This window comes from Hibiscus syriacus, unplaced genomic scaffold, assembly GCF_006381635.1.
Source record: "Hibiscus syriacus cultivar Baekdansim isolate YM2019G1 unplaced genomic scaffold, ASM638163v2 tig00112928_pilon, whole genome shotgun sequence".
Classification (NCBI taxonomy): Eukaryota; Viridiplantae; Streptophyta; class Magnoliopsida; order Malvales; family Malvaceae; genus Hibiscus; species Hibiscus syriacus.
Window position 1 is genome coordinate 102,360 of NW_024063422.1, and position 23,989 is coordinate 126,348.

Consider the following 23,989-nt stretch of genomic DNA (forward strand, 5'->3'; position numbering starts at 1 on the left):
ACTTATCCATAAATTAAAATTAAAGCATGGTAAAGGAAAAGCAAGAAGAAGAAACTAACATGTATTCTATGCTGATAGCGAACGGAAAACACCTCCGCACCGGCTTGAGCTCAGGCTCTACATCAGCTTCTGAGTCTAAATTTTTCCCCATTCAATTCCTTTATTTATCATAAATGCTTCACTTCTTCTCTTCCATCCAGCAGGGTTCTGTGTTGGATAACTTTTTTTTGGAAGTTCTTTTATAAATTATTACAACCCCAAATTTAACTTTTGGCCTTGACCTCCAATACTGAGGAAATATAGTTTGATTGTAGGAAATATTTTGACATGTAATGATTGCACTTCCCTTCTGGAGTGATAGAACTACCATTACAAAGATTTCGGACTCTCACCTGCGGCAGAAAAATGAGAAATCTGGATGATTGACATGAAGGTGTCTCAACCAATTGTCAGCAGCCTGAAAGAGGCTTTTTGCCAAGGCACAATCGGTTGTTCCATTAGGCGTCCATAAGGAGCCCTTGAACTTGTATGATGCAAGACCAAAGATGGGCAATGACATCTTTGGAACACCATCCATGTAATTGGGACATGTCACAACCGATGCCTGAGCACTCTCTCCACCTGAAATATGACAGGTTACATAAAAGCAACAGATGATATTTCTTTACCAATATAGACATGCTACCAACACAAAGTGCAAACACAAACTGTCACTGAATACAAGCAAGTCTGTAAACACAAGGTTATGCAATCAGGTACAAAAAATTTGCTGTAAAAGACATTTTATCCACCAAAACAATGTACTAAGTGTATGACTTAGGTAAAATATAGCAAGATTTTCAGTAACTACTTTGAAGTCCAGCACTGTAGAACTTTTGATGGAAAGAGATGTAAAGAATAAAGCATGACTACTACAACACTTTAAAGTATCGTATTATTATTCAAGCAATTAGATAATGGACACATATAGGAGACTCACGAACACCATCTGAAAAAGTAATTCTCAAATGTTGATAGAAATGAAAAAGATTAACAATTACAAGTGAAAGCCAGAAAAGATTAGTTGACACAAAAGCCTAGCATCACTTCGAGTTCACACACATTGAAAATGAAAAAGAATTAAAATAAAATTCTATATTACCTCCTATGGGTGTATGGAGATAATGGTAAGTCAGAAAGCAAGCATCCAGATCTCTTAATGTAGGTCCAGTAGGAATTCTGTAAATCGGATACCTACAAGAATTTCAGTATATATTATCAGTCAAGTAGGCTAACACAAGTTTGGAAACATATATGTCTAGGAAAAATAAATAATAATACCAGGCAACGGAAAGCCAGCTGGAAGATAGTAAATCACAGCTTTTTAGTGCCTTCAATTCAGGGAACTGGAAGGCTAGATCTTCAATCTGTTACCAAATATTAAGTGTCGTAACCGGTTTTCGTCCGGGCACGAAATATTTATTTGGCGAGAAAATTGATGTGAATAAATGGTTTTGAAAATAATTTGGGAGTCGCCATCGGCCTTTTGGATCAGGTAGGTCGAAAACCTAAAAATTATCTTTTAAAAGAGTTTTAAGAAAACATTAGTTAAAAGATGAACTGATCTGCGTTTATAACCAAAAATTCGTTCTTTTTAATAATAAAAAGGGATTCGTGGTCGGTTACGTTTAGGGAAGGATTAGCACCCCTACAACGCCCAAAATTGGTACTTTTTAATTATAAATTGTCTCTATTATTAGAAATTTAAAAATTCAAAATATATTTAATTTATAATCCTATTATTTCAAAATTATGATTATGAAGAAATATATTAATTTAGATATATTTATAAATAAAATATTTATTTATTTAGAAATATCAGAAAAGGACTTCTAGGTGCTTTAAGACAGCTCTTTTCTTAATATTAAAAAATAAATAATATTAAAAAACATCTTTCTAAAAATAATTAAATAAATTAATATATATTTATATATAATTTATAAAATATGATATTTATTTATTTAAGAATATCAGAAAAGGACTTCTAGGTGCTTTAAGACAGCCCATTTCTTGATATTAAAAAAAATATTAAAATATGATTATTTTTCTTAAAAGTAATTTAAAATTTTAAATATGATTTTTATTTAATATATATAAAATATAAAAATAAGCAAATAAATATTATTTATTATATATATTTATATGATACATAATAATAATTAAATATATAAACATATAAAAATAAATAACGACTAAAATACAATTATATTATTAAAATATAAACGGTAATAAAACTTGTAAAATAAATGAAAGTATTAAAATTAAGGACTAAATTATAACATATTAAAATTAAAAGCTCTAATTTAAAATATTATAAAACTAAGTATTAACAGTATGATTTATCTTATATTAATTATTCGGGATTGAATTAAAAATTAATAAAGTTACAGGGGCTAAATATATTATTTACCCTAAATTACATAATTACAGGAAAGGACTAAAATATAATAAAATAAAATTCAGGAACAACATTAAAATGCTCGAAAACTTAATTTAGTGACTAAAATATAAGTCTATCAAATCAGGAGGATAATGCGTATGGTTTTCCCATGCGGGAAATTACACAGAGGCCCTCACCAAAACTACGTCGTTTTGGTAAGGGTATAAATAGGCCAAAATTGGCCTAAATTATCATTTCTCTCCATTTGCTTCTCTTTCTTAGAGAGAGAAGCTCTAGCTTCTCTCTAGAGCTCCCTCACCGGAAGAATACCGGTGACCGGCCGGTCATCGTCGCCGGCCACCGTCCACGGTGGTCGGAATTTTACAAAATTACCCAAAAAATCCTCTTTTATTTCTAAATCCGATTCCGGCTTCCTCTTGTTCTAAAAAAAACCCCAAACTCCGTAGATCTAAATCTTTACCTTTGGTTTTTTTGGTGGTTTTCCGGTGATTTGGATGCTCCGACGAAGGTAAGTTGCTCGGTATCTTCACTCTATTTTATTATTTTTTTTTTCTGTTTGATTGCTCTCCTTTTTTCTTTTCTTGCTCGCTCCGTTCCTTCCTCTCTTTTTTTTTTTGCATGCTCGGTGGTGGCTTTTATAGCCACCACAAAGCTTTCCATGGACCGGGTAATAAGGGGGAGTTCGGTGAGTCACCAAACTATGGTGGTGACTCACCCTATAGCTTCAACGTGGAGGGGCAGCTGTCACTGGAAGCTACTGGAAATGCTGCGTGGAGGGGCTGCTGCGGCTGCTGGAAATTGCTGCGTGGATGGGCTGCTGTCCCGGCTTGCTGGAGGCTGTTTGTAGCTGCAACGTGGAGTTGCTGGAATGGAGAGGTAAAAATGGTGATTACAGCTGCCCCTCTTTGCTCGTTACTGTGGAACAGGAATGGAGCAAAGACATAAAACACCATTTTTAGCTTGAAATGTTTAAACTTCTGAGCTATAAGTTCTTCTCCTTATGAACTTTTTGCTCACTTAGGATGAATTCTTCTCATTATGAATTCTTCCACTGGGATTGACAATTTATCTCATTCTGGCAATGTTGGTGCTGATCTATCTCCTTCTGTGATAGAGTCATGCAAAGTGTTGAATAAGTTCTTCTCATTACGAACTTCTTCTTCTTCAGATGAGTTCTTCTCATTATGAACTTTTTCGCTGGGGATGACAATTTATCTTCTTCTGTGATGTAATCTAGCAAAAAGTTGAACAAATTCTCTTCCTTCTTCAGATGAGTTCTTCTTATTATGAACTTTTTATGGAAATGCTGATACTGATCTATCTCATTCTGTGATAGAATCAAACAAAGGTTGAACAAGCTCTTCTCATTATGAACTTCTTCTTCCTTCTTCAGATGAGTTCTTCTCATTATGAACTTTCTCTGAAAATGTTGATGCTAATCTATTTGCTTCTGTGATAAAATTTTGTAAAAGGTTGAACAAGCTCTTCTCATTGTGAACTTCTTCTTCTTCAGATGAGTTCTTCTCATTATGAACTTTTCTGGAAAAGCTGATCCATCAAGTGATGGATTTGAGCAAAAGGTTGAAAAAATTCTTCTCATTATGAATTTCTTCTTCTTCAGATGACGAGTTCTTCTCATTATGAACTCTACCTGGCAATGTTAATCCATCAAATAATGGATTTGAGCAAAAGGTTGAACAAATTCTTCTCATTATGAATTTCTTCTTCCTTCTTCATATGAGTTCTTCTCATTATGAACTTTCTCTGGAAAAGTTAATCCATCAAGTGATGAATTCAGGCAAAAGGTTAAACAAATTCTTCTCATTATGAATTTCTTCTTCCTCTTCAAATAAGTTCTTCTCATTATGAACTTTCTCTGGAAATGTTAATCCATCAAGTGATGAATTCGAGCAAAAGGTTAAACAAGTTCTTCTCATTATGAACTTCTTCTTCCTCTTCAGATAAGTTCTTCTCATTATGAACTTTCTCTGGAAAAAATAATTCATCAAGTGATGAATTCAGGGAAAAGGTTGAACAAATTCTTCTTATTATGAATTTCTTCTTCCTCTTCAAATGAGTTCTTCTCATTATGAACTCTAACTGGCACTGCTGATCCACCGGGTGATGAATTTAAGCAAAAAGTTGAACAAGTTCTTCTCATTATGAACTTCTTCTTCTTCTTCAAATGAGTTCTTCTCATTATGAACTCTAACTGGTAATGATGATCCATCAAATGATGAATTTAAGCAAAAAGTTGAACAAGTTCTTCTCATTATGAACTTCTTCTTCCTTCTTCAGATGAGTTCTTCTCATTATGAACTCGACCTGGAATGTTGATCCATTGAATGATGGATTTGAACTTTGCTAAAATCTTTGAAATTCCTGTCAAATATTCAACATGGATAAAATGAATGAAAATGCTCATATTTTGCAAATGTCTAAATATGATGCATGAATGTTGATGCAATCTTCGTTTAACTTCAAAATGGTAAACTCGGTTTTCCTCCACTTCATCATTTATTGCCAGGGTCACATCTGGATATCAGTGTAGCAACTTATGCTATCAAGCTTGCATTTCTGAAGAACCATCTGATCAACTTGTATCTTTATGTCTTCTTTGCTTCATGAAAGTCTCAGAAGAATTGTTTCATTTGTGGAACTCTTGTCGTAGTCAGAACTATGACCCTGATGCCCCATTTTGTCTTGGATAAAACCAACTTTCTTTGCTTGGAGTTGTGCAGAAATCCGATAAAACTTTCATCTTTGAAAAGAGAATCTGTCATCTTTAAAAAGGGAATCTATCATCTTTAAAGAATGTAGATGTAGATATGTTTGACTCAGCAGGGTTTAATTAGGAGAGTTGAGTCTGTTCTGATTTGACTCTTGAAACACATCACAAGGAAGATTTATTCCAAATTTTTTTCATGTCTCCACATATAATCAGATCTCGAATAAGGCAACTTGGACCATATCATGTCGAGATGCTTAACAACAACTTGTCGTTTAACTAGTTTCTTGTGGTTAAAATTTCAGCTCTCCATCTGCGGAAAGAAATCTTCATCATATCTCATCTTATAATCTTGAAGTTGAAAAAGACAAACTTCATCTTGGATCAAAAATGGAAACCATATGATCACAACATTGGTTCAACATCATAATCACTGGGTCGTAAAACATTTGATAACACATTATCATCTCATGTGGCTTCTGCTTGGATATAAAATATTTGACAACACATTCATTCTTTCTTGTGGTTTCTGCTAAGATTTCTCAATCATTGAAGCTCTTTTCATGGTGTTCAAAGTTTTTGTATGATGTCATAAGACCACTTGAGAACAAAACTCAATGGGGATTCAAGTGTAATGTTGATATGACCAAAAGTTGGTCAAATTCACAAGATATGCTAGTGTTGAATTGAATAGGAGACACTAACTGATCTTGATATCATCTCGGGCAAAGACAAATGTGATACTGATCACGTTTTCTTTCATAATGAGAATTGTAGGAAGTAGAAACACATCCGCTATAGGATTTATGTACAGAAAGAGGTTCATGAAATTCTTGCTGCTGGGGATAAAACGCACATGATAACCCAAAATAGATAAAAACTCAGTTCTGCCTGGCTAGCAATAATGACCCCAGTAACAACGGGAATAACAGTAATGTAAGTGAGTCAAGTCTCAGAAGAATGTCATCAAGCAAGTAAAAACTGATGTGAAAAACAACTTCATAATCCCAACAGTATGGTTGAAACTAACTGCCAGAAATCTCAAAGAAATATTTTCAATTATCACTGATACAGAGAATGCAAAATTCAAAGCTGAGATCTTGAGGAACTGAACCCTGGATTGAGTAGCCTCCTGGGGATCATTTTATTCATGCAACTATGATGTAGCTTAACAAAGATCACGCTATCATGTGACACATGGTTTTAAGAAGATTGGTATTTGAAATCATACTTGCTGAATAAATATTTGTTCAACAACAGGACCCTAATGCAACTGCCTGATGAACGAAGCAATTATGTGTAGTCAGCTCAACTGTCACTGTTTCATCATTTTCATTCTTCATATCTTTGTCTCATTAGAAATATTTGTTCAAATCAATGATCTCGACACAGGATATTGTGGGCCTTCAGCATGCCCCAACATTGGCTAATACAAGTGTCTAAAATGCATCAACAGTCCTGATTCTGATTGAAAAGGGTTTTCAGCATGCCCCAATATTTGCTTCTTGTTAATCTGAGTCTTCAAAATACCCCACATGGATCTGTCTGAAGTGAGCTTTAAAATGCCCCAATATTTGCTGATACAGATGTTAAAAGTATGCTCAACATTACTTTTTGTTGAGATGAGCCTCCAAGAATGCCCAAATATTCATATTGTTGTGAGCCTTCAAAAATACCCCAATATTCTATCTCTGGTTAAAATGGGCTTTCAAGATGCCCCAACATTTTGCTTCTGATTCACTCTCAACGTCTGTTTAACTTGAATATCATGATCCCCACTAGGTCCAATTTTGACAATGCACTGTGGTGGGTATTTGCGGCTTTATTCGTGCCCTAAATCTGTTTATCTTGAATACTCTCATTCTGGTGTCACTAAACAGCCGTGTTGTCAAGTAATTGGAGGAATTCTCTTCATATTGTCACAAAGTTATAAAGTGCTCAATCATTCTGACAGAAATGTCTCAGATATGTGTCTCTTCTGAGTGAGGTGATCATTTACAGTGGTACAGGTTCTTGAAAAGTCCGCACCCATGCAACATGTTGATTCTGATAACTACTCATCTGATTATGAAGCAATCTTTCAGGATGATTTCACAGATATTGATAGTTCTTCTGATATCGAGGAAATCATGAATTCTGATTCTGATGAGAAGAATAAACTATTATACTTGACAAAAATGAGATTCTCAAAGGCTGAAGCTTCAATAACCATGGAGAGATGTGGTTCAGATTCATCAATTGCAGAATTGACAGATTTTATATGTGCTGATCAAATGTCTAGGGTTACTGATGCACTTCTTATGGTAGAAGATAGGAAACCATTATGCAATGATCCCAATTACAAGCAAAGGCAAAACTTGGGTTATGATTTGTGGAAAAAGGAAGAAGCAGAGGAAGCTTGAAAAGAAGCTTCTTAATGAAGATGATCATGCAGTTCATATTTCAATTCCAATGATCGGTTCTGTAGTTCCTACCAAACCAGATCAAATAACTCAAAGAATACTTCCAGAAGATGCTATGAGCAAATTCATCTTCTAAATTCAATGATTGGTTTTGCCAAACCAGATCAGATAACTCAAAGAACACTTCCAGAAGATGCTATTAGCAAATTCATCTTCCAAATTCAATGATTGATTCTGTCCAACCAGATCAGATAACTCAAAGAACACTTCCAGAAGATGATATTAACAAATTCATCTTCTAAATTCAATGATTGGTTCTGTCCAACCAGATCAGATAACTCAAAGAACACTTCCAGAAGATGCTATGAGCACATTCATCTTCCCAATTCAATGATTGGTTCTGCTAAACCAGGTCAGATAACTCAAAGAACACTTTCAGAAGATGCTATTAACAAATTCATCTTCCCAATTCAATGATTGGTTCTGCTAAACCAGGTCAGATAACTCAAAGAACACTTCCAGAAGATGCTATTAACAAATTCATCTTTCAGTTAATGTTTGGACTAGGATATCACAATACTTATTTGATGTAGAGCCAGAATTTGTAGATTCGAAGTATTTCCATGCTACTACACTGAAAAGGGCTATATTCATAATTCTGCCAATTAAGAACATATTTTCTCTTATTTTGCTTCCTCCATGTGCTGATGCTTTCCATTGACAAAGAAATGATGGCCTTCCTTCGAGTGTCCAGAAGTATGTTCTTGATGAGTGCTGAAAATGGAATCTAGTAGGGGTTGGAAGGGATAAAGTTACTCCACTTGAACCTGATGAGGTGGAAATACTTCTAGGTTTCCTTAAAAACCATACATAAGGATCTGTTTAGAGACATGTTTCCCAGTGATATCAATGTCTTGTTTCTTTTTGCTGGAATCAGTGCTGCAAAGATCGCCTTCTACTGTCTTAGTATATCTTTGAAAACAGATGTGCAAGAACTGAATGGTGATCGGTTGGAGCAATTGATGAATAGATTTGGCGGATTCGACCTTGTTGTCGGTAGCATCCCGTGTAACAATCTTACCGGAAGCATAAACATCATCATGATTAACTAGAAGATTTTTGTTGGTGCATTTTCTTGTAATGACTGCTACGACAGCTGTCTCTTCTGCTGCTCCAAAATACACACTGCCATATCTCACTCTTCCTTAACTATGGAAAGGTTTAGTTGATGGTAAAACTGGTTATCTCAACTTTTGGAATCTTGTACAGCATACAAGTGTAGAATCTGTTCCAATATCTTATTCTGTGCCCTAAGTCCTCAAATTCAAATTCAGCAATCTTCTGAAGGACATAATGGGTATCATCTTGACAAAGAAAGTGATCGGCATAGAAGAAGTAGCAATGATGTATCAAGACTTGAGCCAGCATCACGGTATAACCAGAGTGCAGGTAGTGACTTGCTCATGGTTCTATAATGTAATCTTCTAGAGAACATGAATTGATGGTTGGAGAAAATAATCTGTCTGGTGATCCTTATTGCCCTCAGTATGAGATAAACGATCTTTCTTGATGAGCTGCTAATAATGTCATAGGAGAGTGTCACAAGTTCAATTCTCCAGACTTTCTGGCTTCTTGGACCACTTGCCTTCAAAAATGTGAAGTGCTTCATTATTCTGGCTTCGTTCATTCTTTTTCTACAACAGAGGTAGAATAAGCAACAATTGCTTTAAGGACCTTCCTCATTTGAGACTGTACTGTTTGAAAATGTTTTTTCTCCTTTCTTTATTGAAGAATGAAAGAATTTTGCAAAGTATTACCCCTTTCAGGTTCACAATATAATCGAATCATAAACAAGGAGTTTAATGAATATCAAATAAATCAACTACACTTTTAAATCATTCAAAAATCATAGTCCTATGGCAAGTGTCAAAATTATTGACTGATTTGAGGTGTAGGTTGATTTTGGTAAAGTAGGTTCTTTCAAGTTGGTTCAGTATGTCGCTTCGGGCTTCCACTAACTTGAAGAAATGGTTGTTATGCTCATCTTGTAGAGATGCTTCTCGTTTCCAGAATCTCAGGAACGTTTTTGAGATGTGTGGTGCTTTATTAAGAGCTTAAGATCGTCTCTTATGTCGTTGCTGCACCATTCAATATTCGAGCCGCCTTTTCAGGTTTTCAACTCGAATCCTCCTTTGGTTTCAAGATGTTATTTAAAAATTTATATCTTGAACCCACCTTTATCATTTTTCATATCATGCATTAAAGATTTTAAAAACTAATTTTTGCAAATAAAAATCAATCTTGGAAGACGGAATGAATTCTAAAGATATCATCTTTTACTTAGAAATCCATGTATGATTAAAATGGACTTTCAGGTACGTAACGTAGGCCATGGCTTATGGTTACGAAAGAAAGGGATAAAAAGGCCCAAATAAGTGTTTAAGGGTAATCAAACCAAGGATCAATTCATTCTGATGCCATCAATCTTGCCTTGCTTAATTTGGATCTGCTTTGTTGGGGATTTTTCCATCAATTGGATCCCTCAAGACTGCCAAATTTTGAATTCATTTCCAATTTCTCATATCTTCAGCATTTCTTGCTCTTCTTGTTTGTACTTGATCAACTTTGTAACTTGAGGCTCAATAAATCACCCATCTTGATTCAATTTTCCTTTTTCTTTTTTTTCTTTTTTTTTTTTCTTTCTTTGCTGGATGTATAATACTTCAATTGCTTTGAGCACCTCCTTTTCCTTTTGTATTTTGAAGGTTTTCCATTATTCTTGATTGGATTGATCTTCAAGCACTCTGTATTTGACATACTTTGTAGTTCAAAACTTTCATGACTTCATGGAAACTTGTCTTCGTAATAAAACTGTATTGACAATCTTTATTCTTGTGAGCCAATATCCTTTACTTTGCCCCCCAATGTAGAGGGTGATCCTTGGTTAGGGTTGAATTAGAAGAAAAATTATTCAGGCTCAAATGGGGACAACAAAGGATATATATATATATATTAAAGGATAATGAAACAATGCCGTTCATCATCTCATACACAGAAACCTTTGTAAAAAGAGGTATCCACAGGGGGATGAATATTCAAGATTAACTTTATTTACATGAAAAATGTAATTAATGCATGATATATTTATTTCAATCAATCATTTTCCCCTTCCTCTTTGAGTATGCCCTAATCACTCGAAATTATCATCAATGAGTTGGTCCATGATGCCTCATCTCGTCTCTTCTTGCAGTAAAATTCACGAATAGTTGAAAGTTTGGTTCTTTTGAGGTCTTTTGGTTTATGATGGTTTTGTATTTGGAAGGACAAATGTGTGACTTATAAAGTCATGTATATGGTGGAAGGTAGTATCATCAATCAATCGACTCTACCCGAGAAGGTAAACATCTAGAGTTTGTGTCTCAAAAATAGGTAGAGACATTTCTTCAGAATCTCAAATAAATGTAGTGTCAGGATTTGGTTTTGGTAAAGGTCGAGTAATTGGTGTTGGATGGGATATGGAAGATATAATTTTATCACTTGCCAATAGATCTATAACTCTTGCAAATTTAAAAGAATATTTAATCTACTTGATACTCAATAATCTCAAGATTAAAACTTGATTCTTTGCTCATAACCATAAAAGCAACACAATTTATTTTTTTGCACAAAAGGCAGAGAAAGGAACAAAAAAAACAAGTTCAAACAAGATGCTGAAAATAGAAAAGTACTATAGTGGTAGATAACACTTCCACTTATTTATTTATCATGACTCATCACTCATCTATTGTTGGGTATGTACTTGGTCCAGGATTTTTATCCTTATTTGCTCCCCATTTCTTGATCATTTCTTGTGTCAAGACTCCCTTATCGACGAGCGTCTCTATTTCCTTTAACAGTGACCAATAATTCCCTGTTGAATGTCCAGATACTCCCAAGTGAAAATTACAGAAGCTATTTTGATCATAGCAATGAGCATAAGGCCTTGGTGACACCTTCACCAATCTTGGTGTAATGTATTGAGCTTTAACAAAATGAGGGTACAAGTCTGAGATAGATTTTTGAAACACCTTTAGAGTTTTTCTCGCTCGCGAGGCTATCACTTTCTTTGATCGTTCTGAACGAATGAATGCTCTCATGTTATCGAGGGGGTTCTGGGTGCTCATTTCACCTATAATTGGGGTAGTGTTCACCAGACTCCTTAGATTGCCCTTGAGACCAAATCTTGAATCTGTCTTGAATTACCATGCTCTTTAATAGGTTCTTGATCATCAGACACTATCACATCGAACTCATCATTATCATTCAAAACCTTATTCATAGCCTTCACAGTGGGATCCTTTAAGGGTTTCTCTCCATGGAGTACAACATTTATCAGGTCCATCAGTTTTGTCATTTGCTCTTTTGAATCATTATGGGATTTTTTACTTGATCAATCATCTCTTGTTGAGTCTTGATAAGTTGCTCTTGTAGTTTCTCAATTCTACCAACCCTTGCTAAAATCTCATTCATGGTTCTTATCCTTGTTTAGGAAGACCAAGTTAGCTCCACTTGATTTCAGAAATTCTATCATGGAATTCTCCACGAATTACTCTCATGTTTTCATGTTTAAATGTATGTAAAATAGTTTAAAACCAAATGTAATTATGTAAAAATGAAAATGTAAATACAAACGTAAAAAATGCAAATGCAAATTCAAATGTAAATATGTGAATGTAATAATAAGCATACAAATTGTGCAATACAAATGCAAAAATGCCAAATGTAAATATGCAAATGTAAAAATGTAAATGTAAATTATTTAAAATACCAGAATAGGACATCCAGTTATATTAAGACTGCCTTTTTCTTTGATATTGAAATAAATAAACATTATTATTTAATTAAATATGTTTTAATGCATGATGTAAATTTAAAAATGTAAATGTAAATACAAACGTAAAAATGTACAAATGCAAAATACAAATGCATGTATGAAAAGGTGTTACTGAAGAGTGATCATCTTAGAACAGATTTCATTGAACGCAAAAGTTTCGGTACATAAAACAAAACTTTACATATAGGGATATATTTCATTCCTAAATTCTCCAAAGCCAAATTAGTCTATCAACTTAAGGGACATATTGCTTGTCTGGACTGTAACCTCTTCCATGACATTCTCTTTCATTTTCTGTGTCACTTCTCGGAGTTGCTCATTTTCCTTTGTAAGAGATCTTTTCTGTCCAAGAAGTTCTTGAACAAGATCTTCATATATGTTGCAGCTCTTTTTCAGCTTGGTGACCCCTGTTATCCATTCTTCTGGGGTACCTCCTAGGCTAGCATTTTGAAAGGCTTGACTGATCTTTTGAAAATCTTCATGCATGGTTTTCATTTCTGTGCTCAATTTCTTGTTTTGGTCGTTCAAGTCCTTCAAATAATATGCTTGAGTTTCATAAAAATCTCCACTACTCTGAATGCCCTGACTGATGCTCTTACCATAGATTGCTTTTGGTATCAATCTGATAGGATCTTTGATTAATACTTTTGGTATTAATATAACCGGTTCTATGTACAGAACTTCCCTCGATCCTCGTAGTTTCTTCAGGATGTCTTTCTTTGGCCGCATCATATTTTGTTTGATCATAAAACTTTTTGTCCATTTACGATTTCTTTCCAATATGATGAACAGTCTTTTAAGTCAACACCTTTTGGTTATGCCATGATCATGTAATGCAAACAAAAGAAATCAATATGAACGGATTAGAGCAATGTAATATACATGAAAAAAAATAGAATAGTTAGTACCAACTAAAAAACTATATATCAATGTATAAATCTTAACCTCATACTTTCTAGTTCCATGCTTTGTTTGGAAAATTTAATTTAACTGCACGATTTCTAGTTCACATGCATTTATTCAGGAAAAAGAAAAGGAAATAAAATAAATTAAAAGCTAGAGCTTATTTCTCCTTTGTGTATACCTACTGACAAAATTTCGGCATAGTTTCAGATCGGGAGAGTTTCTAGGGTTTATTATATGCAGGTTTTCAGTTCTAGGAGTAAAGGTACTCGAATTGTCCTTGTTGATGCCCCCTTGGGCTGTCAAACCCTCAATCCTAGTCCATTACAGACTTAAGCGGATCGAGTTCAATTCAAGGGGACACATTTCTCTATGCCTGACACGGAGAATAAATTCTCACGAAGACATAGAGCATATGAACCCGAAAGTTACTTGCTAGGTCTGACACGGAGAATAAATTCTCACGAAGACGTCGCTTTCACTCCCACTTAAAAAAGGACAAGCTTGATTAGAAAGCTTATGTTATGCAATGCAAGTGCTGTGTGTGAGGAGAAATGTTCAAACCTCTAACAGATAAATAAAATAATTAATACCTGAATAAAAAAACAATATTAATATAAAAATAATAAATAATAAAAATTTGAAAGAAAAGAATTAAAAATTAAATAAATGAATTTTTAATTTCTAATTAATAGAGACAATTTATAATTAATTTTGAAGTTTGACAAGTCCCCAGCGGAGTCGCCAAGCTGTCGTAACCGGTTTTCGTCCGGGCACGAAATATTTATTTGGCGAGAAAATTGATGTGAATAAATGGTTTTGAAAATAATTTAGGAGTCGCCATCGGCCTTTTGGATCAGGTAGGTCGAAAACCTAAAAATTATCTTTTAAAAGAGTTTTAAGAAAACATCAGTTAAAAGATGAACTGATCTGCGTTTATAACCAAAAATTCGTTCTTTTTAATAATAAAAAGGGATTCGTGGTCGGTTACGTTTAGGGAAGGATTAGCACCCCTACAACGCCCAAAATTGGTACTTTTTAATTATAAATTGTCTCTATTATTAGAAATTTAAAAATTCAAAATATATTTAATTTATAATCCTATTATTTCAAAATTATGATTATGAAGAAATATATTAATTTAGATATATTTATAAATAAAATATTTATTTATTTAGAAATATCAGAAAAGGACTTCTAGGTGCTTTAAGACAGCTCTTTTCTTAATATTAAAAAATAAATAAATATTAAAAAACATCTTTCTAAAAATAATTAAATAAATTAATATATATTTTATATATAATTTATAAAAATATGATATTTATTTATTTAAGAATATCAGAAAAGGACTTCTAGGTGCTTTAAGACAGCCCATTTCTTGATATTAAAAAAAATATTAAAATATGATTATTTTTCTTAAAAGTAATTTAAAATTTTAAATATGATTTTTATTTAATATATATAAAATATAAAAATAAGCAAATAAATATTATTTATTATATATATTTATATGATACATAATAATAATTAAATATATAAACATATAAAAATAAATAACGACTAAAATACAATTATATTATTAAAATATAAACGGTAATAAAACTTGTAAAATAAATGAAAGTATTAAAATTAAGGACTAAATTATAACATATTAAAATTAAAAGCTCTAATTTAAAATATTATAAAAACTAAGTATTAACAGTATGATTTATCTTATATTAATTATTCGGGATTGAATTAAAAATTAATAAAGTTACAGGGGCTAAATATATTATTTACCCTAAATTACATAATTACGGGAAAGGACTAAAATATAATAAAATAAAATTCAGGAACAACATTAAAATGCTCGAAAACTTAATTTAGTGACTAAAATATAAGTCTATCAAATCAGGAGGATAATGCGTATGGTTTTCCCATGCGGGAAATTACACAGAGGCCCTCACCAAAACTACGTCGTTTTGGTAAGGGTATAAATAGGCCAAAATTGGCCTAAATTATCATTTCTCTCCATTTGCTTCTCTTTCTTAGAGAGAGAAGCTCTAGCTTCTCTCTAGAGCTCCCTCACCGGAAGAATACCGGTGACCGGCCGGTCATCGTCGCCGGCCACCGTCTACGGTGGTCGGAATTTTACAAAATTACCCAAAAAATCCTCTTTTATTTCTAAATCCGATTCCGGCTTCCTCTTGTTCTAAAAAAAACCCCAAACTCCGTAGATCTAAATCTTTACCTTCGATTTTTTTGGTGGTTTTCCGGTGATTTGGATGCTCCGACGAAGGTAAGTTGCTCGGTATCTTCACTCTATTTTATTATTTTTTTTTTCTGTTTGATTGCTCTCCTTTTTTCTTTTCTTGCTCGCTCCGTTCCTTCCTCTCTTTTTTTTTTGCATGCTCGGTGGTGGCTTTTATAGCCACCACAAAGCTTTCCATGGACCGGGTAATAAGGGGGAGTTCGGTGAGTCACCAAACTATGGTGGTGACTCACCCTATAGCTTCAACGTGGAGGGGCAGCTGTCACTGGAAGCTACTGGAAATGCTGCGTGGAGGGCTGCTGCGGCTGCTGGAAATTGCTGCGTGGATGGGCTGCTGTCCCGGCTTGCTGGAGGCTGTTTGTAGCTGCAACGTGGAGTTGCTGGAATGGAGAGGTAAAAATGGTGATTACATTAAGTTTAGGAACTGACCAAAATAATGCAAACGTTGATCTACACATTAAATGAACATTTGCTGTAAAAAGGAGAGGAGAGAAAAGCATATCGCATATTAACCTTGTCAGCTAAAGGTTCTCGGCTATAAGGAGGGTTTTGTTCAAAATACTCAAAAATCAAGCAACTTTGAGAATTGACAGATTCTCCCTCATCACTAGATAAGTCTTCTTGAAGTATCTGCTGATCTCCCACGGACAATCTATCCATCCGACGAGACATGTCACTTGCCATGTGTATTCTTGTTTCCCTCAAAGCATTTGATCCTCTTTCAGGTTCACAATCACTACTACCATCATTGCTCGAGTCCCTAAAGTCACTATCACTATCCTGACCTGGTTGCCTATCATAAAGAGTATCAATCATCGTTACATATAACACAACATTCTTTGTATTTTATCACTTAATGCAAATTCCTTTAAAAAGCTACAGAGCCAAAAACAAACGGAAGTAGCATCAAAATCATTTGCTTAGACCAAATATATTTCTCAAGACATAATAATGAGCGGAGGCAAAGGAGAGATTTTGGGGGTGGGGGTTAATAAAAAAATATAGCCAGAAAGTTTACCTTCTTGATGAGAAAATGGAAACAACAAAGAAATCACTGTCTTCATATTACCACAAGAAATACTCCAGGTGATCACTTATAAAATTAACACAGCAATTGATTCACTTCAAAATTATCACCATAAGACTAAGATAGTTAGATTTAGCACAAGCACTTTTGCATTAAATAGGAACTAGGACACAACACAAAGGATTTTGCGATAGGGAAGACAGGTAGGACTCAATTCACCATAAGACTTAGATAGTTAGATTTAGCACAAGAGCTTTTGCATTAAATAGGAACTAGGACACAACACAAAGGGTTTCACGATAGGGACACAACACAAGAACTTAATTTCTGACAACCCTAGAATACAGTCATCCGGTCCTCCTTATGGTACTAAAATGTGTTAAGTTGCATGAGGCTGCTAGTGGTTTTTGGATTGATTTTAGAAAAAAATAATTTAAGTTTCTCATTCTGCATTTCATATATTTTTAGTTGTTTTTCTTTTGGCCAAAATATTTTCTGTTGCTTTTAGTAATATAATGAACAATTGATCCTGGTTATTTTTTTGAGTGTTTTAGGTGTCCGAAGGGTTTGAAAAGAGCAAAGCAAAGCAAAGTGATCCCGCAGAAGAGCCATTGTCAGCGTAGCAGCTGGGGAGTAGTTAATTAATAAAATTTTAAGGTAGTTATTTCCTATTCTGAGAGCATGGAAGACTTTCGAGTTCAAAGGGATATCAGTCAACCTTGGAGGTCTAAGAAAGGAGATCAAGGAGGCTTCAATAAAGTTTCTTCTAAAGCTTTCTGATTTAAGTCCTAGATTTCAACTGTATCATAACGATGAATTTGATCTTTACTTTGTATATAATAGATAACTAAACCTTTTGATCAAGAATTGCAATAAATCTTTCATTAATTCTTGATTGCGTTTTATTATCTTTCTAGAAATGTCTAATTTGTTTATGCAATTCTAGCCTTAGTGCCTTCAGCTGCTTGATCACCAATGGATTGATATGATTTTATATTTACAACTTCAAAAGGTGATAGTAAAAGCGATCTTAATTTTATAGCTCTTGTTTAAATCAATTGCATGAGACAAGAGAGTTTTTTTTTTTTGATAAGAATTTCAGGCCTCGTTAAAAACCCCCTTCTTGATTGTTGGAGCTAGTAGTGTAGCTCCTTAATCAGCGGAAGGAGGAAAAGAGTGCCTAAGGATATTATTGCACATAAGAGATTACAAAAGATACAACCTTACAAACACCTATAACAAAACCGATGAACAAAAACAACCTAAAACCACCCATAAATAGCACCACTAGTCCAGTCAATTCCTTCATTAGGTAAGACATCAACCTCTAAATTGGCTGTCCTATTAACCAAATCTAACAGCACCTAATGCAAAACAAACCAACATTACAACCAAAAACTTGGGGAAAAAAACGCCTCTGAAAACATATGCCGAACAATTAAGTATCAATTGGAGGATCAAGTTCTAATGAGACAAGAGAGTTGATTGGTAACTATGATAGGAATATACCTAATTACCTTGAATAGCATAACAAGAGCTTGATCCTAACGTTAATCATTAATTCAATAGTCACGGGTGTGGGTTGTATGGGATTAACACATCTACAAATCTTCAAAAGATACTTGCAGACAAAATACTGTTCTAGACTAGCAAATTATGATGTTGTGATATAGAGTGTTAAATTTACTTTAAATGACAATTGGATACTTTGGATAGGGTTGACATTTGTGATATTCCTAGTTCTTAGTGAGCAAGGAAAAATACTCCACGTTGGAACCAAACTTTTATTTTATTACTTGAAACAAGGCATGCTAATATTTAGATTAAGCAAGTTGACTCTAATTCAAATGTTTTCTTCTATTGCTTTTTCGTTCCAATATGTTTTCCTTTTTTGTTTCTTGCTTTGACGGTCATGAGTTGTACGCTTAATAGCAATAATGTTGAGCTTATTCCTCATGATCTTGAGGCAAAATGTACTTTGAGGAAACAAAGGTAAGACAAAGGGAATTCTCCACTCAACTGAATATAGCATAAACAATGGCTCACAAGGATGGAATTCGATCGAGCATCAGGAAGCCATCCATCCATCCATCCAAGCGAGCAACTTCAAAATTAGTGCTCTAGATTAGCAAATTATGTTGTGATCTAGAGAGATCATTCATTGATCATGATGAAGAGAGAAAGAAGAGTTGTAATTCTAGGTTCAAATATCTTATTATGCTAATGAAATGGTCAATTTTGCTCCAGCAAGATAGTGTTGAAATTTACTTAACTTTGTTTACTAGTTTTCCAGTTAAATAGAATTGGACTCTTTAAATAAATTTGACTGACATTTGACATTTCTAATACTAAGTAAGAACTAGGAAATACTCCTCATGGGAACAATATTTTACTTTTACTTTATTATTTGCGCCAATAGGCGCACTAGCATGTTACCACTTTCACCTTCTAAGCAACTATGTATAAAACCATAAATTAAGTTAATAACATCACATAGCTAGCTAACGAAATAGAACAAAAGTCAGAAAGTAAACAAACTATGTAGAACTAGCTACTAAGGTCCTACAAGTTTAAAGTGAACGCCAAATAAACTCAATGCAAGCAATGTATTAATTACCTGGATTTGGAAGGCAATTTCATGGAATCCACATATATTTGAATACCGGATAAATAAGGTACATAATACTGAACAACAGAATCAGAATCATTCAAAATCAGTGGGACTCCAGCTCCATAAGCACTCCACTCTTTGAATGTCTCCCATAAATCGCCTAGCACGAAATAAGGCTGAAATTCTCCGTCACATGTCCTCCACCCTCTCATCGTCCTCTGCCACATCCATATTCAAATATCAACCTCTTTTTTTGAAAAATAAAATAAAATACTCAAGTCTCCAAAAAGATATCGCAAATTACACCAAAATAGATTATTTACACAGTCTCCAAACGATTTTCAGTTTCACTACTCAATAAACAGTCAAATTAAAACATCATACATCTTACTTCAAATTACAACATACTCGAAATCTACAACGGAAACTATAGCTTAAACCAAACAAACGCGAAAACAATTAAAAAAATTAACAAAAGGATCTTATCATTTTGAGATTGAAAAAACCTTGGACAAATAAAGTGCGGGGACGGAAGGCATGACCGAGTCCAAAAACCGCTCCAAATTACTCAAAGGAGAGACGACCGGTTCTGAAACGGGAACCAAGACCGGTTTATGATGGTCAGTCGAAGCAACACCTTTCTCCGGCTCCCGGTCCACATTCGATTGGGTGACCGTAACATCGCTTTGAGCCCTCCGTAGTTGATCGGTTTGCTGGTTTTGAAAAGACCTTCTCGCCTTGGCCGGATTGTAAAACCGGTCTTGTTCACGGACTCTCCTGAACCCCAATCCTGTCCCCAACATAACTACAATTATTTTTTCCGTTTGGATTTCTTCTTCTTCACTGAGAATTGGAAGTAAGCGATTCCTATTTCCCTTTGCAGATCAAAGAAAAATGATAGAGATCTAATTGGGAAGTTTGAGGGCAAAATGGTCAATTCCACTGAATAAAAAAATATAAGTATATTTGAAAGTTGGAAAGGAATATGGGAAAGGAAGAGGCGGTCTTTAAATAAAAGGATGGGCAGAAGACGCAATAAGAATTATTTTTTCGTTTGGTATAATTACTGGTTCGGTCCCTCCATTTTATGACACTCAGAAAAATAACCTCTTTACTTTAATTTATCGGAACTTAGTCATCATGTTTTATGAAAACATAGAAATTAGTTCATTTATTGGTGATATAGTTAGATATTGACGTTAAATCCCTAAACTGAAAATCATTAGTTCAATAAATGATATATATGGAACTATAAAAAAAAATAATACTGGCCATTTATGTTTGACAAATCAGCACAAAGAAACAGTTTAACGTCAAGATTCAATAGCATTACTAACAAATGAATTAATTTTTTTAATTTTCATAAAATGAAAGTATTAAATTATAACAAATTTAAACAGAAATATTAAATTATCGAGCTTTATAAAATAGAGGGATAGAATTCACAATTAAACTTATCCATTCCTTCAAAGTTGATTTGTCCATTTCAAATAAGGTAAATATTCTGATCTTTTTTTGAAAAAAATGTTAACTAAAAAGACACATTTAACCTTCACTTTCATCAACTAATTTGTTTGTGCAAAATCGGAAATGTGGTTTTTGTTGGTACGCGGATATTTTTACAATTAAGCGAAACCCATATCTCGTCAACAAAATTATCAGCCACGCGCCATTTCGGCCACGAATGCACGCGCCATTTACACAGTCGGACTAAACTTAGGCTTATAATTAGGGGTGAGTAAAATTTATTTGAACTCGAAAAATTGATTTTTTATTTGAATTGATTTTGAGTTGTAATTTTATAAATTTGATTTGACTCAAAAAAAATTTAAGTTCAAATCGAGTTGTAAAATATAACTCGAATAACTCAAAAATTTTAGTAATTAGTGGATTTATTTTTAAGTTCGAGTCGAGTCCTTCGACTTTGTAAGAGATATGTATGTTACATATGAACAAAATACGAAAAAAAATATTTGTACTGTATATATAATTATAGAAAGTCGCTTAGATTATAACCATATAATATTATAATATTACAAATATTTACAATTATGTAGTATTCCATATAAAAAAATGTAAATGATTTTGTAAATGTTTTATATTTTTTTACCAAAAAGGTTATAAATTTATTTCCATTTTTCTCATTATTTAAACACATTTTAAATGTAATAAATATTTTTAGTTAAACATATAATAAAAATTTATTTAGTAAATCGGTTGATTACTAACTCAATTAAAAAAATTAAAATACATCTTTTTCAAATGATAAATATTTTTTGTTATAATGTATTCTTATCTCTTTTTTATATTTTTATAATTTTTGAATGAAATAATTGAAGTAATTACACAATTAAAGGTTAATCTTGTATTTAATAAAAAAACCATATTTAAATATTTTATCATTTTATCTATAATTGTTTAGGGTAAAGTACACAAATGGTCCCCTGACTATAGAGTATTATTTTATTAAGTCTCTCAACAATTAAAAGTTATAAAATGGTTATTTGGCTATAGAATGTTGTTTTATTGAGTCTCTCGACTATTAAAAGTTACAAAATGATCTCTCGACTATTCATTATGTTACAAACTCATCCTTTTTCATTAAAAAGTGACGGTATTCTGAGTAAACGTTAATCTGTTGACTGTGATATGATAAAATATGATCCCATAATCTCAAAAGACTATCATATCTCGATCATCATGTTAACGTCCAACATAGACAACTTCCATTTTCTAACGGAAAAGCACGAGTTTGAAACATAATGAATAGTCTCGTGTGACCATTTTGTAATTTTTAATAGTCGATGGACTTAATAAAGCAATATTCTATAGTCGAAGGATCATTTTGTAATTTTTAATAATTAAGGGATTTAATAAAGTAATATCCTATAATAAGGGGACCATTTTTGTACTTTACCTAGTTATTTATTGAATAAGATTTTATAAATATATCCAAAAGTACAAAAACGTAAAATAAATTGATATGTAATTTTAACTTTAAAACCCATATTTTTCTTGCGTCTGAAGTATAAATATTACGGTTTGTATGAAGAAAAAATTGTTGGAGGTTTTATTCTTTACTTGATGTAGAAATACTAACATGCACAAGTTTGCATTAAGAAGCAATAAAATAAGGTACAGTATATATTCAGTCCTCAAACTTTTAGGATATTTGCATTTTGGTCACCCAACTTTTAAAACGTACAATATAATAATCAAACTTCGAAGCATATGAATTTATTCTACAAACTTCAAATGTCTCAAGTCAACAGCATAGTGAAAAAGTAACCATTTGAAGCTTACAGTTTCTACATAAGAATTGCTATCAAAATTTGAAGCATTTCATCCAACGCTTAACCGTGGAAAACAAGTCAAATGAAGATGTTGTTTTACCTCCGAGTGTCGAAGAATTAATATCAATAATTTGCCACGAGCAAAACTATGTGTCACTCCCCAACTCAACGAAGCAGGCGTTGGTCGAGAGAGGCGAAGATGCATCGTTAAAGCTTCTTGAAAAAATCTAACGGTCTAAGATTCATGCTACATTTGATCAATACATAGAGTACTTGATTAGAAAATCAAACAGTGCTTCTTCATTGAACTCCAGCCCTTCGCTGCTCTTGCTAAAACATGTCGTCTTATGATGAGTTCTCCAGGTTAGCTTCTCTTAGCCTGTCTCGAATGATGGGTTTCTTTTTGTTTTAGTAGTTGTTTGATGGTTTTTGTGTTTTTGGGTAGCTAATTTAGGGGGGGTACTATTGATGTTGCTTCTAGTTCGGCACCAGTTACCCCTATACAGAGTTCTTCAACAAGTGCTGGTAAAGAAGGATGGTTTAGCTTTAGCCCCAAGTTGGAAGCTTTAAGGGAGCTTGAATTTCTAGGTCTGAATTCGTTGTATTGACTTTAAACCCATTTCTAAATAATCGGTTTCTGGATCTGGGTTTTGCGTGAAAACAAAGGAAAAACGACGAAAACAGGAGATTTCGATTGACTCGAGAATTGGGTTTAAGAAAAAATCGGTTTTAGATTGAAAAAATTGAGATTTCGATTGGATTGTGGACTACATTTCATGGTTTCAATGGGATTAACGGGTCAAGTGCCACGTCAGTAGGAGTTAACGGGTTAAGTGTCATATCAGCAAAACTAACAGAGATAACGGTAGGGACCAAAATGAAAATAAACTAAAAGTTCAATGATTGTATTGTAAGTTTCAAAAGTTGGGTGACCAAAATGCAAACGCCCTAAAAGTTCGAGGATTGTTTATACACTTTACCCTTATTATAAATGAATCGAACTTGAATGAATAAATATTAAAAATTTAAACCTTTCCATAATTTCAATGAGTATTAATAAGCATACTAAACTATTGGTATCTGTATCCGTATTGAATTTCACTACTAGTGGCTTAATATAAAAATAAGTGTCTAAATAATACCTAAAATTAATTTTTTGTGTTTAAAGAATTTTTCGTTAAAAATAGTTGTCTGACGTCTTTTTAATTATACTTTTAAGTGACTACCGTTAAAAGAAATCGTTCATTGACACGTGTCACGTTTATATTTCTTTGAAAATTTTATTTTAAAAATTAAAAATCGCTCTTTGCTATCTCCCTCCACCCCCACCGTCATCTCTTCCTTCGTCCCCTGCTTTCTCTCCCTCCATCTCTCCTTCTATTCTCCTCCCCGACGGTAAACAAATGAATCCCAACGACAGATAGATGAGAAATCATCAGAATAATTGATGACGAAAGGAAT

General features: G+C 33.4%; 1 protein-coding gene across 1 annotated transcript; it reads right to left on the bottom strand.

Annotated features, from left to right (window-relative positions):
• Position 1: 1 nt before the first annotated feature.
• Positions 2–20,133, bottom strand: LOC120184730. Its single transcript, XM_039189114.1, has 6 exons — positions 19,742–20,133; positions 19,242–19,453; positions 16,111–16,390; positions 1,321–1,406; positions 1,142–1,233; positions 2–621 (listed from the first exon to the last, which is right to left on the bottom strand). The coding sequence occupies exons 1-6, from the start codon at positions 20,036–20,038 to the stop codon at positions 389–391; spliced, it is 1,200 nt and encodes a 399-aa protein (XP_039045045.1). The 5' UTR covers positions 20,039–20,133; the 3' UTR covers positions 2–388.
• Between the last annotated feature and the right edge of the window lie 3,856 nt (positions 20,134–23,989).